The sequence below is a fragment of the Vipera berus genome (assembly GCF_964194415.1).
Source record: "Vipera berus genome assembly, chromosome: 1".
NCBI lineage: Eukaryota > Metazoa > Chordata > Lepidosauria > Squamata > Viperidae > Vipera > Vipera berus.
In genome coordinates, this window is record NC_138202.1 from 361,348,366 (window position 1) to 361,363,138 (window position 14,773).

The 14,773-nt window shown below is 47.9% G+C and overlaps 1 protein-coding gene across 3 annotated transcripts; it reads left to right on the forward strand.

Moving 5' to 3' along the window:
* Window positions 1–1,382: 1,382 nt before the first annotated feature.
* On the forward strand, window positions 1,383–9,863 carry DHRS13 (dehydrogenase/reductase 13; the record flags this gene model as incomplete). 3 transcript variants are annotated; one of them, XM_081338236.1, is made up of 6 exons in its annotated part: window positions 1,619–2,272; window positions 4,363–4,646; window positions 5,172–5,290; window positions 7,014–7,137; window positions 8,119–8,430; window positions 9,363–9,863. In XM_081338236.1, the coding sequence occupies 5 exons, from the start codon at window positions 4,529–4,531 to the stop codon at window positions 9,623–9,625; spliced, it is 936 nt and encodes a 311-aa protein (XP_081194362.1). In that variant the 3' UTR covers window positions 9,626–9,863. The 3 variants fall into 3 exon arrangements, with proteins under 3 accessions (XP_081194360.1, XP_081194362.1, XP_081194361.1); XM_081338235.1 differs by having other exon boundaries at window positions 1,619–2,251; XM_081338234.1 differs by lacking the exons at window positions 1,619–2,272; window positions 4,363–4,646 and adding an exon at window positions 1,383–1,518.
* Between the last annotated feature and the right edge of the window lie 4,910 nt (window positions 9,864–14,773).

Sequence of the window (14,773 nt, forward strand, 5' to 3'; positions counted from 1 at the left end):
CTTTCCTGTGCATGTGGAAACATGTATTCCTTTCTAAAATATTGGTTCAAAACATAAGAGCAACAGTTAAGTTATTTGAATTGGCTAAGAACTTAATACAGTGGTTTTCTTGGAAAGAAAAACTCAACTGATTTTCAAAATTCTGAGATAAATTTACCTCAGAGCCAGTTATCCCCAAAACGTGAACTGTCTGGCAAAAACTGTATGAGGGAATCCGAGCTGTGATTGGTTGCTGTGAGAGAAAAGGGGGAGTTTCCTTGTTTTCTGCCTTTTTTTTCTTCTGTGCTGTATGTGCTTTCTGTGATTTACCTCATGATGTTCCTGCTGAGTGGATTTTCCTGGCCATGCTCCTGTTTGCCTATTTCATTTACTGTGAATCCATTTATTTATATAAAATTGATTTGCGTCAGCGCTTCTGACTCCATTTGGACACCGGCTGTGCAATTCCCCAAAAACCCTGCATTATTAGAATCTGTGAAAGGACGAAGAAAGGATTTGTTCAGAAAGGCTGAGCTAAATCTCTCTCCATCTGGCGCTTTCCAGCCCATCACAGGCACGAAGGATCCTGGCAGCCGGAACGCCAGTTATTATCGTGGCCTAAAACAGGGGCAGATTTGTTCCTGTGCCATGTGAGGCTCTGAAATTGCTCTCTATCTCTGTGTGTGTGTGTGTGTGTGCGCACGCGCGTGTGCGTGCATGCGCAGTGGTGGATTCAGCCAGTTCGTACCACTTGTTGCCCAGGCCCAGAATGGACTTCGGAAGTGGCATCCACCCAGACAACTGGTTGTTCACATATTTGAATCCCACCACTAGGTCTGCTCTTACCCCTCCCCCATGATTGCAAAGGCTAACCATTAAGAGTAACAAAGGAAGAATAACGTCTCCACAATTGTTTCATGTTCACACCCACACTCTTTGAACCAACTGGGGGAAAAAGACCGAAAAGTCATTAATATTTTTTATTTGAATGTAGAGGCAGTCCCTGCGTTACCACCTTTCGTTTAGCGACCGTTTGAAGTTACAACAGTACTTTAAAAAAAGGGACCTATGACCCTTTTTTCCCACTTAACGACCGTCACAGCATCCCTGTGGTCATGTGATCAAAATCGGGACGCTTGGCAACTGGCACGTACTTATGACGGCTGCAGCGTCCACGTGGTCACGTGATCAAAATTCAGACCCTTGGCAACTGGCATGTACTTATGGCGGTTGCGGCATCCCAGGCTCACGTGGTCAAAACTCGGACGCTTGGCAACTGGTTCACACTTACGACCATTGCTGTATCCAAGGGGAGGGCAAGAGGGAGGGGATCTCTGCGTGTGGGCGGGGCTTTCCCACGCGGGGCGGGGCCCCTCCGGGCGAAAGGGAAGTAGTCGTGGGCCATGGAGGCGGCGGGAGCGCTGGCGGCGGGCGCGGCGCTGCTGCTGGGGCTCTACGCGCTGCTCTACTACAAGTTGGTGGCGGCCACCCGGTGCCGGAACGCGGTCAGCCTGCGGGGCAAGACGGTTCTCATCACAGGTCGGCTGCGGGTTGGGGGGTGGGTCGTCTGCATCGGGGTGGGGGTGGGTCTCCGGGGATCTGCTGCGCTCCCACCCGTCGGGGCTGGGCTGGGGGCATTGAGAAACCCAGGAAAGCCCCTTTGGCATCAAGCAGGTGAGAAGCGAAAGAAGAGCAGCTGAAGAGGGAGGGTCCGCAGAGACCAGCCGTCCCCGGGGGCTGCCTGGGACCCCTGCCCGGGAAGGAAGGACGGGGGTCGGGAGAGCAAGGGAGAAGGTTCCCTGCTGCGCTGCCGGAGACCCCTGCCTGGACCAGCCGGGCGGGGGTGGGGGGAGCCTGGGAAGGACGGGACCTCTTCGGCCGCCTCGCCAGCCTTCCTTCTCCAGCCAGCCCTTCGTCGGCGCGGTTTCCTTCTGAGCTCCGCCGGCGGAAGAGCAGCCTCAAGCGGTTTCTGCTGGCTGGAGACGAAAGGCTTGCAACGGAAGCACGGGCGGAAAGGAGGTTTCACGTGGGCCCAGCGAGGGAGGGGCCTTCTCCACCCCGAGACCCCCAGAAGATGAGCGCTTTCCCCGGAGGCGGCTGGACTTCCTTCGTTTTCTCTGAAGATGGCAAAGGCGGCCCAAGTCCTCTCCAAAGGCGGGACAAGAAGCAAGGGATGGGAATCTAATCAAGCAGAGAAGCAACCCGGAATTAAGGAGGAATTTCCTGACCAGTGAGGACAGTTAACCAGTGGAACAGCTGGCCTCCAGAAGTGGTGGGTGCTCCAACACTGGAGGTTTGTAAGAAGAGGCCGGACAGCCACTTGTCTGAGATGGTATAGATCAGGGGTGTCAAAACTGCCGGCTTGCGGGCCGGTTTCATCACACCCCGTTGGCGGCAATGCAAAAAAAAGAGTCATGATACATCACGTGACGTGGCGCGAGTGTGAAACCCATGGTATAGATTCTCCTGCGGGGCTGGACTAGATGGCCTCCAAGGTCCCTTCCAGCTGTATTCTATCCTTCTTATACCTTTCACTTCTCATCCAAGAAACTTACTCAGCTCTGACTGGATGGTGGAGAATGGGAGGATTTATACTCCTTGCAGACAGCTGGTCATTTGCCTTCTTTTAGTTGAGGCCACTTGGAGATTTAGCTGTGTCCTCAGGGTCACCTGAGTAGTGCAAATGGGTGTGCAACACAATCCTTCCAGCTGCTCCAAGAAGCACCATTAGGGTGACCCTGAGGACACAGATAAACCTCCAGGTGACCTCAACGACTCTCTAAAAGAAGGCAAATGACCAGCTGTCAGCAAGGAGTATAAATCCTTCCGTTCCCCCACCCTCCAGCCAGAGCTGAAGAAGCTTCTGGGATGAGAAGTGAAACGTCTTCAAAGGAAAACAAGAAAGTCCAGTTGCTTCCTGAAAAAAGCACCTTTGGTGCTGGAGGGTTTCTGCTGTCGGTCGCAAGGGCGAATGACCGCAGGGGCTTTGCAGAGTTTGCAACTTTGCAACTTTTTTTTAGCTTTTGGGGTGTATGTTGCAAGTTCAAACATTCGTTAAATAGCTTGTTGTGCCTCAAGGATCACCTGTCATAGATAGGTTAATCATCTACCTGACTCTAACTGGACAAAATCGCTGACTTTGTGCAAGTTTGCAAGTGTAAGAATTGATGCTGTTTTGAGGGCAAAGGGTGGCCACCGCAAATTTATTTTATTTATTTTTTATTTTATTAAACTTATATACCGCCCTTCTCCCGTAGGACTCAGTTCACAAGGTTTTTTAAAACAATGCAACAAGTTACAAAAATTAAAAACAATTAAAATAATTACACTAACCTTGAAATATAACCCAATTACAATTAAAAATACAATTAAAACCCCAGTTAATACTCTCAGTCTAGGCCAGAAAGCTCGAAGAGCCAGGTCTTCAGGTCCTGGCGGAATGATCGAAGGTCAGGGGCAGTCCTAAGCTCTACAGGCAGCTGGTTCCAAAGGGCCGGCGCACCCACAGAGAAGGCCCTCCCCCTGGGTATTGTCCGCCGGCGGTACCCTGAGGAGACCCTCCCTGTGGGAGCGCACAGGACGAAGGGAGCTTGATGCCGGCAGCAGGTGTTCCCTCAAATATCCCGGACCCAAGCCATATGGGTGTGATTTGGCTTTCTCTTCTGCTCAATAACTTTACATTTTCTTAATTGATAAAAATAAACTATGAACACTTCTATTTCTGAAAGCATACTTAATTTACAGCATTTTTGCACAACTGCCTAAAACCTTTGCACGGTACTGTAGGTGTTCAGAGTGATGGCAGGAGGGAAAAAAAACAGTCTCTGTGTCTAGTTGTTTTGGCGTGCAATGCTCTCTAGTGTGTCCTGAGGAGAATAATGGAAACGGCTTATGTCCAGGATCCAAGGGGTGTGTAGACATTTTTTAGCTCTCCTTTTGACCTGCAGGGTATACAGGTTTTCTATGAAAGGCAGGCTGGTTGCAGTTGTTATTTCTGCAGTCCTAATTATCCTCTACCTGTCCTGTTTGGTTGCTGTACTGAACAGACAGAAAAGAGGATTAGTTAGCTAGCTACTCTCATCCGTGTATTAATGTAATCACTGATCTTCAAATTGTTTGGTAACTTTTGTTAGTAAAGACGTGACATCCTGCAGAGCCAGTGTTGGGAGACCTGCGCCATCTTCTGGTATGATAGAAACATTGCATCCCATTTTTAAAATGTTTTTATTATTAAGGTTATTCACCACTTATCTCACTACAAAGTGGCCCTTTTCGAGGACCCATGGGGATGCTGCAAGGGTCATAATATGAAAAACGGTCTTAAGTCACTTTTTTTCCAGCCCCATTATAATTTTGACTCATGACCTTTATTGTTTTAACAAGGTATAATATACAAAGATGAAACTCAAATACTTTGGCCACCTAATGAGAAGGAAGGACTCATTGGAGAAGAGCCTCATGCTGGGAAAGGTGGAGGGCAAGAGAAGAAGGGGACGACAGAGAAGGAGGTAGCTGGATGGAGTCACTGAAGCAGGAGGCCTGAGCCTAAATGGACGCCAGAAGATGGTCGAGGACAGGAAGGCCTGGAGGAACGTTGTCCATAGGGTCGCGATGGGTTGGACATGACTTCGCAGCTAACAAAAACAAATATACAAAGAAAAATAAAAGTAGGAAATTATAGGAAGGAAAAAGAGAAGGGGAAATAAAATATGAGGTACAAAGAAAGAAAGAAACATTGACTTCTAACTCCTTTTAGTACAGTACAAAATAACAACATTACAACCCCAACTTTTTACTTTTACACATTAGTATATAGCTACTACTCATTTCTATATTTCAATAAGCACAAATATATCTAATCGGCAAAACCAAGTCAAAGTTTCAATTTTTTTTTCTTCACAAGCACAAAATTCAGAAGTGATATCCAAATTAAAAAATAAAAATAAATACATTCTCCTCTTTGAATAAAACAATCAATTTAACCATTGTGCAACTTTAAGTTGCTGCTTAACTTTAATTCCGGGAGTTGAAGTCCACCCGTCTTAAAGTTGCCAAGGTTGAAATACACAGCAAAACAAGTGCTTCGCTGTACGACACCACAAAAATTGTGGGCACACAAATGCAGGCCCGGCTCTTGGGTCCCCATCAAAGGCTGGGCGATCTCTGTGAATCCTTTCTCTGCCCTTTCCTAGGTGGAAATACTGGGATCGGGAAGGCCACAGCGGTGGATCTGGCCCGGAGAGGCGCCCGTGTCATTCTGGCCTGCCGCAACAAAGCAAGAGGAGAATTGGCTGTGTACGACATCAGACGGGTAAGCGCCTGCCGTGCGAGTCTCTCCTTCCTTCCTTTTTTCTTCATCAACTTGTTTTCCTGATGGTTGTTATTCATTTATTAAGCACGGTAAATTAAGTTAGGACAGGGGTAGGCAACCTTGGCTGTTTTATGACTTGTGGACTTCAACTCCCATAATTCATGAGTCAGGATGGCTCAGTATGGCAACCTCTTGCTTTCCCCTCAGCATGGCTGGCTCAGGAATTCTGGGAGTTGAAGTCCACCGGTTATAAAAGAGCCAAGGTTGCCTACCCCTGGTTTAGGGTATTGTCTAGGACAGGAGTGGGGAACTATGGCCCCCTTTATGACTGGTGGACTTCAGCTCCCAGAATTCCTGAGCCAGCATGGCTCAGCTTGGAAACCTCTCCCTTTCCCCTCAGCATGGCTGGCTCAGGAATTCTGGGAGTTGAAGTCCACGAGTCATAAAAGAGCCAAGGTTGCCTATCCCTGAGTTAGGATAAAACCATTATAAAATCACTGTAGATTCACACTGTAGATTCCCAATGGAAAAGACGTTACACCCTGTAGTCCTCAACTTACAACAGTTTACTTAGTGACTCTTCCAAGTTACATCGGTGCTGAAAAAAACTGACTTATGGACATTTTTCACATCACCATTGCAACATCTCCATAGTCATGTGATCAAAATCCGTGTGCTTTGCACCTGACTCGTACTTATCACAGTTGCAGCATCCCGGGGTCATGTGACCCCTTTTGCGACCTTCTGACAAGCAAAGTCAATGGGGAAGAAGCTGGATTCACTTAACAACCAGGTTACTCACTTAAGGACTGCAGTGATTCTCTTAACTGTGGCCGGAACGGCCGTAAAATGGGGCAAGACTCATTTAACCCTGAGACAACCCTCTCACTTAGCAACAGAAATTTGGGCTCGATTGTGGTCGTAAGTCAAGGATTACCTGACAATGAACATTGAGCAGGGGGCTGGACTAGAAGACCTCCAAGGTCCCTTCCAGCTCTATTCTATTCATTCATATACAGAGGTCCACCCCTCTCTCTTTGTAGATCCTTTCCAGCGTTCACCTCAAGATCACCAATATCTATTTGAGCATTCATTCTTTCCGATTTCATAGCTTTATTACGATTTTTATGTCGTTATAACATTTTGATTGTGAGCTGCCCAGAATTGTTTGTAAGATTAGTGGTTCTATACAGGCAGTCCTTCACTTACGACCACAGTTGGGCCACATCAAATTTTATGACTTTTTTTTTTGCCATGGTTGTTAAGCAAATCGCTGGAGTTGTTAAGGGAGTCACACGGTTGTTAAATGAATCCAGCTTCCCTATACTTGCATTGTAACTTGCATTACTAAACGAATAGTTGGTAAAAAGTCGAGGGCTGCCTGTGTCGTTTTGCTATAACACCACCAGGGGTCCTCAACCTTTTCGCTTCGGCGGGCTGGCGGCGTCGCCTTCAGCGGTTTCGACAGTGGGGCAAGGATTGTAGTCTTAAATCCCCACGTTTGTGCAAATGAAGTTTCACGCACTAGCCTGCCACTTCGGCAGCCCAGTTCCCAACGGGTCACAGCCTGGTAATAGTCCACAGGTGTTGGGGACCCCTGTTATATACCTGTGATTGTGAGGAGGTGAGCAGACATATGTAGAAGGAGAGTAAACTGGGATCAGCCTTTGAAGCCGCACCCGATCCCGATTCTTCTCAGGATTCCTTCTGCTCCTTTTTCCAGGAAAGCGGAAACTCGGAGGTGATCCTGATGATCCTGGATCTGGCCAACCTCAACTCCGTGCGAGCTTTTGCACAGACCTTCTTAAAATCGGAGCCCCGTTTGGACATCCTCATCAACAATGCCGGTGGGTGCTGAGCAGACCCCCCCCCACCGGGGTATCTGGGCGAGGGAATATTGTGGGGGTCTCCAGGATTTCTCTTCCTTCGGGGGTTTGGCCGTGACTTCAGAAGCAGCGCTCTCCTCTTTGTTTGTTTTTTGTATCCTGCCTTTATTATTATTTTTACAAGTAACTTAAGGCAGCGAACAGATCCAACACAACTTCCTCCTACTTTCCCACAACAATAACCCTGCAAGAGAGACAGAGACAGAGACTAGCCCAAAGTCACCCAGCCAGTTCCCATGCCTAAGGCAGGACTAGAACTCCCCATCTCCTGGTGATTGGCCCAAGGTCACCCAGATGGCTTTTGTAGCTAAGGCGGGACTAGAATTCACCGTCTCCTTGTGATTGGCCCAAAGTCACCCAGATGGGTTTCTTGTCTAAAGTGGGACTAGAACTCACTGTCTCTCGGTGATTGGCCCAAAGTCACCCAGCTGGGATCATGCCTCAGGCAGGACTAGAACTCACCGTCTCCTGGTGATTGGCCCAAAGTCACCCAGATGGGTTTCTTGTCTAAAGTGGGACTAAACCTCACTGTCTCCCGGTGATTGGCCCAAAGTCACCCAGCTGAGATCATGCCTCAGGCAGGACTAGAACTCACTGTCTCCTGGTGATTGGCCCAAAGTCACCCAGCTGGATTTCATGGCTAAGGTGGGACTTGAACTCATCATCTCCTTGGTGAACCGATTGTTTACAATCAGGTGTTTTTGCTGAAAACTACAAGTACCATTTTTGGACAAAAATGTCATAAATCATAGTCGTTTGACACATTGCCAAGGGCAGGCCTGTTGTCAAGAGCCCAATGCGGCCACAAGGGGGAGACACTGGAACTTTTGAACCGGGTCGTGGCTACCTTTTGGTAATTACGTGTGTCGTAACCTCGAATGATCACAAAGTTACCGGTCGTAAGGTGTGTAGACTCCTAGAATCTGTTTACTTTTTTGGCAGGGGTCTTTGAGGCTGGCCAGACAGCTGATGGTTTTGATCAGGCCTTCCAGGTCAACCACTTGGCCCACTTCTTGCTGACCCACTTGCTCCTGGACCGGCTGAAGCGCTGCACCCCGAGCCGGGTTGTAATTGTGTCCTCGAGTATGCATTACTTTGGGAAGATCGACTTTGGGACCGTCCACAAGCCGGGGGAGGGGATGTGGCAGGCCCTACAATCGTACTGCAACAGCAAACTAGCCAACCTTCTCCATGCGCGAGAGTTGGCCAACCGGCTGGAAGGAACCAACGTCACCTGCTACGTGGTTCATCCAGGTGAGTGGAAGTCCGGCTCAAAGGAGCCCAAGATGGAGACAACCCCCAGGTCCGTCTGGGGCTCCACCAGGCATTTCTCTCCCACTGGGGGCTCCCCCCCTGCAGAGCCACCCTGGGAGTTTCCTCCATTGAGCACCACTGGGGAGGGAGATGTCTCCCACCCTCCCGGGTCTAGAATCATAGAATCTTAGGGGTGAAGGGCCCTTGGAGGTCTTCTAGTCCGACCCGCTCCCTAAGGCAAGGATGAGGTTTTTCCCAGTCTCTTTCTCCTCTTTGTCTTCCTCCTTCTGCCCTTTCCCTTCTTCCCATCCTTCCTCCTCATCCTCCTCTTCCTTCTCTTTTTATTCCTCTGGAGATTTTACTTATCCTGGTTTTTGCCCCAAAACTTCAGAACTGTGCCTATGTTTTGATTATGAGTAAAGTTATAGTGTTGGTAAAATCATGTCCCAGGCGTTTCTTTTGTTGCATTTACCAATGGGACGGTTGACGCCTCGTAACTTTGAACGGTCGGTAAACAAACCGGGGTCTTATACAGGAGTACTTGTATTAGCCAGCTAGTTCTGTGAAACACACGCATATAAGCACTATTTTAACCAACTCAGGGAACAAACAGAACATCGTTATGTAATATTATCTATTGGAAAGTACGACAGTGCATTCAGATGGGCAATTCAGGACGCAGATGTACACAAACACACGCATACTCCGTCTGCAGCATCGCCCACTCACTTCAATGTTGGGCCTTCTGAAAAATATAAGTTGCTTCAAGGCTGCCAAATGGGCAACAGGTGTTGTGCAAAGGGTTCGTTCGGGATCTCCTCCTCCTCCTCCTCCTCCTCCTCCTCCTCCTCCTCCTCCTCTTCCATCTGGCTCACTCTGGAAGGTTCTTCTTTCCTTCCCAGGCTGTTCACACAACCAACTTTTGCTTTCAGGAGCTGTTAGAACCGAACTTGGCCGTTCCTTTCCACGGTGGATATTTTGGTCGTTTTGGTTCATTAGCTTCATGTTCAGCCGAGACAGCAACACTGGCGCCCAGACCTCCATCTACTGCGCCACCGAGGAGGGCATCGAGAGGCTGAGCGGGCGATATTTCGTAGACTGTCAGGTCTCAGAGCCCTGGCCATCAGCCTGCGATGACCAGCTGGCCAAGAAGCTCTGGGAATTTAGCGAGAGGCTGCTGGGACTGACCACTTAAGATGGGAAGGGACCGAGACGGAGTTTGGGGTCACCGAAAAAGGGTGTCCAATTAAACTGGGAGATCAAACTGCAGGGAATTTGAAAACTACACAGGGGTCATGGTGTGGCTAAGACAAGGGTTGAATTTCCAGAAAGTTTAAAAGCTAGAAAGTATTGAGGGGTTTGTTGTGGTGAGTTGCCCAGCGTTGAGTTTGAAGATGGACAGCCATAAGAATCTTTTAAATAAAGAAACTCCATCAAATTGTTGGTCTCTCCTGGCCTTTTTCTTTCTGTTCTTGAAAAGGGCTACTTCTTCCCATCCTTTGAAAGGTTTCATTACCTGTCATCAGTGATAGAAGGGAGTGGGTTTGTAGGAAGGAGGAGGAGGAGGAGGAAGAAAAGGAATGTGGGGTCCTTGGTGCTCTCTGAGCTTGGATGTTTCCTTGCAGACGTTTCATGACCCAACTAGGGAACATCATCAGTGCTAGAAGGGAGGAGTGTTTGAGGAGTGGAAGAGAAGGAAGACTGTGGGGTCCTTGGTGCTCTCTGATCTTGGTGGTCTTCTTATAGACATTTCATGACCCAGCTAGGTAACATCAGTGTCAGACACCAACTCAATACTCCTTTGCTACACTTATTTATTTATTTATTTATTTATTTATTTATTTATTTATTTATTTATTTATTTATTTATTTATTTATTTATTTATTTATATTTATATTTATATACCGCCCTTTCCCGAAGGACTCAGGGCGGTTTACAGGGTGATTAAAACAAAAAATACAAAAGTTAAAAACAGATTAAAAAAAATTATATCCGTCCCTGAACAAATAAAACCCCAGTTAAAATTAAAATTAAAATTCTCAGCTTGGGCCAGAGAGCTCGAAGAGCCAGGTCTTCAGGTCCCGGCGGAACGAACGGAGGTCGGGGGCGGTCCTAAGCTCCACTGGCAGCTGGTTCCAAAGGGCAGGCGCACCCACTGAGAAGGCCCTCCCCCTGGGTGTTATCCGCCGGCAGTCTCTTACCGGCGGTACCCTGAGAAGACCCTCCCTGTGGGAGCGCACTGGACGAAGGGAGCTTGATGCCGGCAGCAGGTGTTTCCTCAGATAACCCAGACCCAAGCCATTTAGGGCTTTATAGGTCATCACAAGCACCTTGAATCTCACCCGGAGGGCAACCGGGAGCCAATGCAGCTCGCGGAGCAGAGGTGTTACATGGGAGTATCGGGAAACCCCCATCTTTGGGAGCTTCTTTCAGTATTGAATAAAATAGAGCTGGAAGGGACCTTGGAGGTCTTCTAGTCCAGCCCCCTGCTCAAGCAGGAGAACCTATACCGTCTCAGACAGGTGAATGTCTAGCCCCTTCTTAAAAACTCCCAGTGATGGAGCGACCACGATTTCTGGTGGCAGGCTGTTCCACTGGTTGATTGTCCCCATTGTCAGCAACTTTCTCCTTAATTCCAGGTTGCTTCTCTCTTTGTTCAATTTCCAACCATTGTTTCTTCTCCTGCCATCTGGTGCTTTGGAGAATAACGTGAAACCCTCGTCTTTGTGGCAGCCCCTCCAATAGTGGAATACTGCTACTCCAATAGTGGGAGCATACTTCGGGGGGGGGGAATAAAAGTTCACCATTCCTTTCCAAGCACAGTCTCAGGAGCAGTTGCATTCCTCAGAAGACAGTTCCAAAAACATCTCTCTTAAATTTGACTGGACATGAGGGGACCAGCTAATGGGAGACACCTTCGGGAGGGAAAATTTACACTGGGGATTTTGGTGCGCGAATTTAAGTTCTGGCGTTGCACTACTGTATTTCACTTGGCTTGTAGTAAACCACACCTTTCTCAACCCGAGTGCCATCCCAAGAATGCTGCTGGCTAGCCAGTAAAGGAGTTAACAGTGGTCTTCTCGAAATGGAAAGGCACATTAACAGCCCTGTTAGATTTGGGATATATCCAATGCCTTGGGATATGTCTACATGAAATAAAAGTACCTATGTTGTTAGTTGCAAAGTCGTGTTCGACCCATCGCAACTCCATGGACAACGTTCCTCCAGGCCTTCCTGTCCTCTGCCATCTTCTGGATAGTACCTATAGTATTTCTTAATTAGATGGCTAGCGGGGATGGGTCCTTCCAGGTGTGTAACCAAACTGCAACCCACCTAGAAACTATTAGATTTGTTGTGGCCCCTATCAACGATCAACAAATGGTTTGGTGGGAAAAGTGGGATCCCATGGTAAATTGGGTGAAAGAGACTTTAAAACTCTCTCTGAGGCACCCAAGTGAAGAGGCTGCAGTGAAAATAGAGTCATGCAAATTCGCTCCCCCCCCATTAAAGAAAAGACTGGAGCTTCATCACCACGTGGACGAGAGAAGGGGCACCCCCATACCACAGAGGAGGAATACTAGGGGTTAAAGGAGGTCTTTGGCAAGTGAGAATATCTTGTACTTCCCCCTCATTGCTCCACAGACTGCGCCATAGAAATTGTCTTGGAATTGCGTAGCAGCTGTCCAGATGAAGTTAGAGACACTGACACAAACTTGTAGCCTTATATAAATAAATATATTTTACATTTATATTCACAGCAGATGAGATAGTCAGGAACACAGGAACATTGTGAGGTACGGTAGAAGAAGAAAAAGGCGGGAAAAAAGGAAACTCCCTCTTTACACCCACAGCAGCCAATCGCAGCATAGATTGCCTCATGGAGGAGCCAGCACTCTCCAGTCAATCAGCTATAACTGTGTGTTCTGGCCTGTTGTACGCTTCACTGTCCCAGCTATTAAATTCAATGTCCTATTGTACCGTACATTCTTTTATGCATTTTTTTGTGTTTTTGTAGTTGTGTCGGCCTTTTAGTTAATGGCGAACGCTGCCTTTTTCATAGATAAGAGCCAGCTTCTTTGTTGGGACAGTGTTGTTTGTTAGTAACTAACATTGGTGCTACCTTCCCCGTAGATAAAGGGTCAGCTTGTTTGCTCAGATGATATGTTGATTGCCATCAATTTTTGTGCCTGCTATCTTTCCCATCGATAAGAGTTGGCCTTTTTTTTTCTGAGGGAGCATGTTATTTCCCTATTGCTGCTGTCAGTTTTACTGACAAGGAGGAGATGGACCTTTTCCATACATAAGGACTGCCTGTGTTGGCAGGGTTCAACTCCCTTCTGTTGCCCCCGGATGGTTGGGTTCCTAGACTGTCTTAGAGGAGAGAACAAATAGAGATTTTGAAGAGAGAAAAAAAGTTTAAAAAAAAGAAGAGAGAGAGGAAAAAATGAGATCCTGCCCTCAACCATGAGTGTGAGTGGAGAGACATATACTGGATAAAGTGATTGAATTGATAGGTGAATGCATGGTGAGAGAAAAACTAAAAATGTAACCACAAACATGTTAGCTTGAATTATTCCTTGTTCATTCATGTATTCACAAGTGCTGTCTTTTTATGTTTTGCCTTTTATATTTTGGCACAGCTTCGCATCCGGGTCAGCTTCCTGACACCAACGCCCCCCCCACACACACAGAGGCCAGCGAGCGCATGGGGGCCAACGGGGTCCATCAGCAGCCACAGCATGCTGGCTGTCCTGCATAATGGCAAACTGGCCACAGAGCCCCAGTGACGCGGGTGGAGACAGCCCCGGGGCGGCTGGAAGGGAGCCCGGCCCATCCACTTGAGGGCTCTTGATGGGAGTGGCTTCTGCTGCTGCTTGAACCGGTCAACCATGCAAGAGAGGTGAAGGGGCAGCCGGGGGTCTGGAGCCAACTCGGATGCTCGCTGGCAGCCCGACGAGGCAGTGGATCTCGTGCACCAGCTGCCCCTCCTGCTTCTCTGCATGGTTGACCAGTCGGAGCAGCAGCAGAAGCCACCCCCTCAGAGCCGTCGAGCGGATGGGATGGGCTTCCTTCCAGCTGTCCCGAGGCCGTCTCTGCCCGCAAGGCAATTGTTAAGTGCATCGTGCTTGATTTTATGATCTTTTTTGCCACGATTGTTAAGTGAATCACTGCGGTTGTTAAGTGAATCACACAGGTTGAATATGTTTGAAATATTGGAGTCCTGTGAAAGTTGGTCACACGTCCCATTTTTCAGTGCCATTGTACCTTCAAACGGTCACTGAATAAATGGGGTATTACTACCTGTATTACCCCTGAACAATTTTAAGCTATTCTTCTTTGTTGATGTAAGACTGCTCTGAAAGAGTTGTGAAAATCATGACCAGAGCCGGAGTTTCTCAACCTGGGCAATTTTAAGACGTTGCTTAACTTTAATTCTGGGAGTTGAAGCCCACCCGTCTTAAAGTTGCCACAGTTGAGAAGCACTGTGAAACAAACACTGTGTGTCATACCACAAAAACTGCAGGCACACCAATGCAGGCCCGGCTCTTGGGTCCCCATCAAAGACTGGGCGATGTTGGTGAATCCTTTCTCTGGCCTTTCCTAGGTGGAAATGTAGGGATTGGGAAGGCCACAGCGGTGGATCACTGGAGGCTTTCGGAAAAACACTGGACAAAGATTTATCTGAAATGGTATTGTTGAAGGAAAAGTCTTCATCATGATTCATCCAAGCCGGGAATAAACAACATGGCGACTGCTTTAGAAAGAAGTTTGCAGTTTATTGAAGAGGAGAGCCAGACAGAAAGCTTGTGGCTTAATTTCCTAACTTTGCTTTGCTTTGCTTACAGGGCCTAACCAGCTGGTTGCCCAAATCTAATTCTCTCATTCACTCATTCCGTTCCATTTTCATACAATGTTTCCCTTTTCCCTAACAAAAGCTCCTGCGCTCTGGCCAAACCCCCATGCTTTTTAGGGTCTGCCACTTGAACAGATCCTTTCTGCTGCTAGGAAAAGCCAGAGGGACCAAAATCCAACTGTGATTGGGAAAAGGGTCTTCTCACTCACACACACAGAAACATAGACACATTTCTCTCACTCCCCTGGACTTTAAAGTTAAAAGTTAGAGGTACTCACCTTCACCTTCTTTCCAAAGCAGCCCTTGAGGTCAAACTCAAAACTCCCTTTACTACCCTGGCTCCACATGGGCAGGGCCTGGAAAACCCATCCACAGACACAATGTGTCTGCTGCCGGCAACATGGGGCTTACCAGTCTCAGTCCATTGGAGAGGTTAGTGTGGAGTCCCATCTGGGGTGCCAAATTGTTGAAGGAAAAGTCGTCATCAT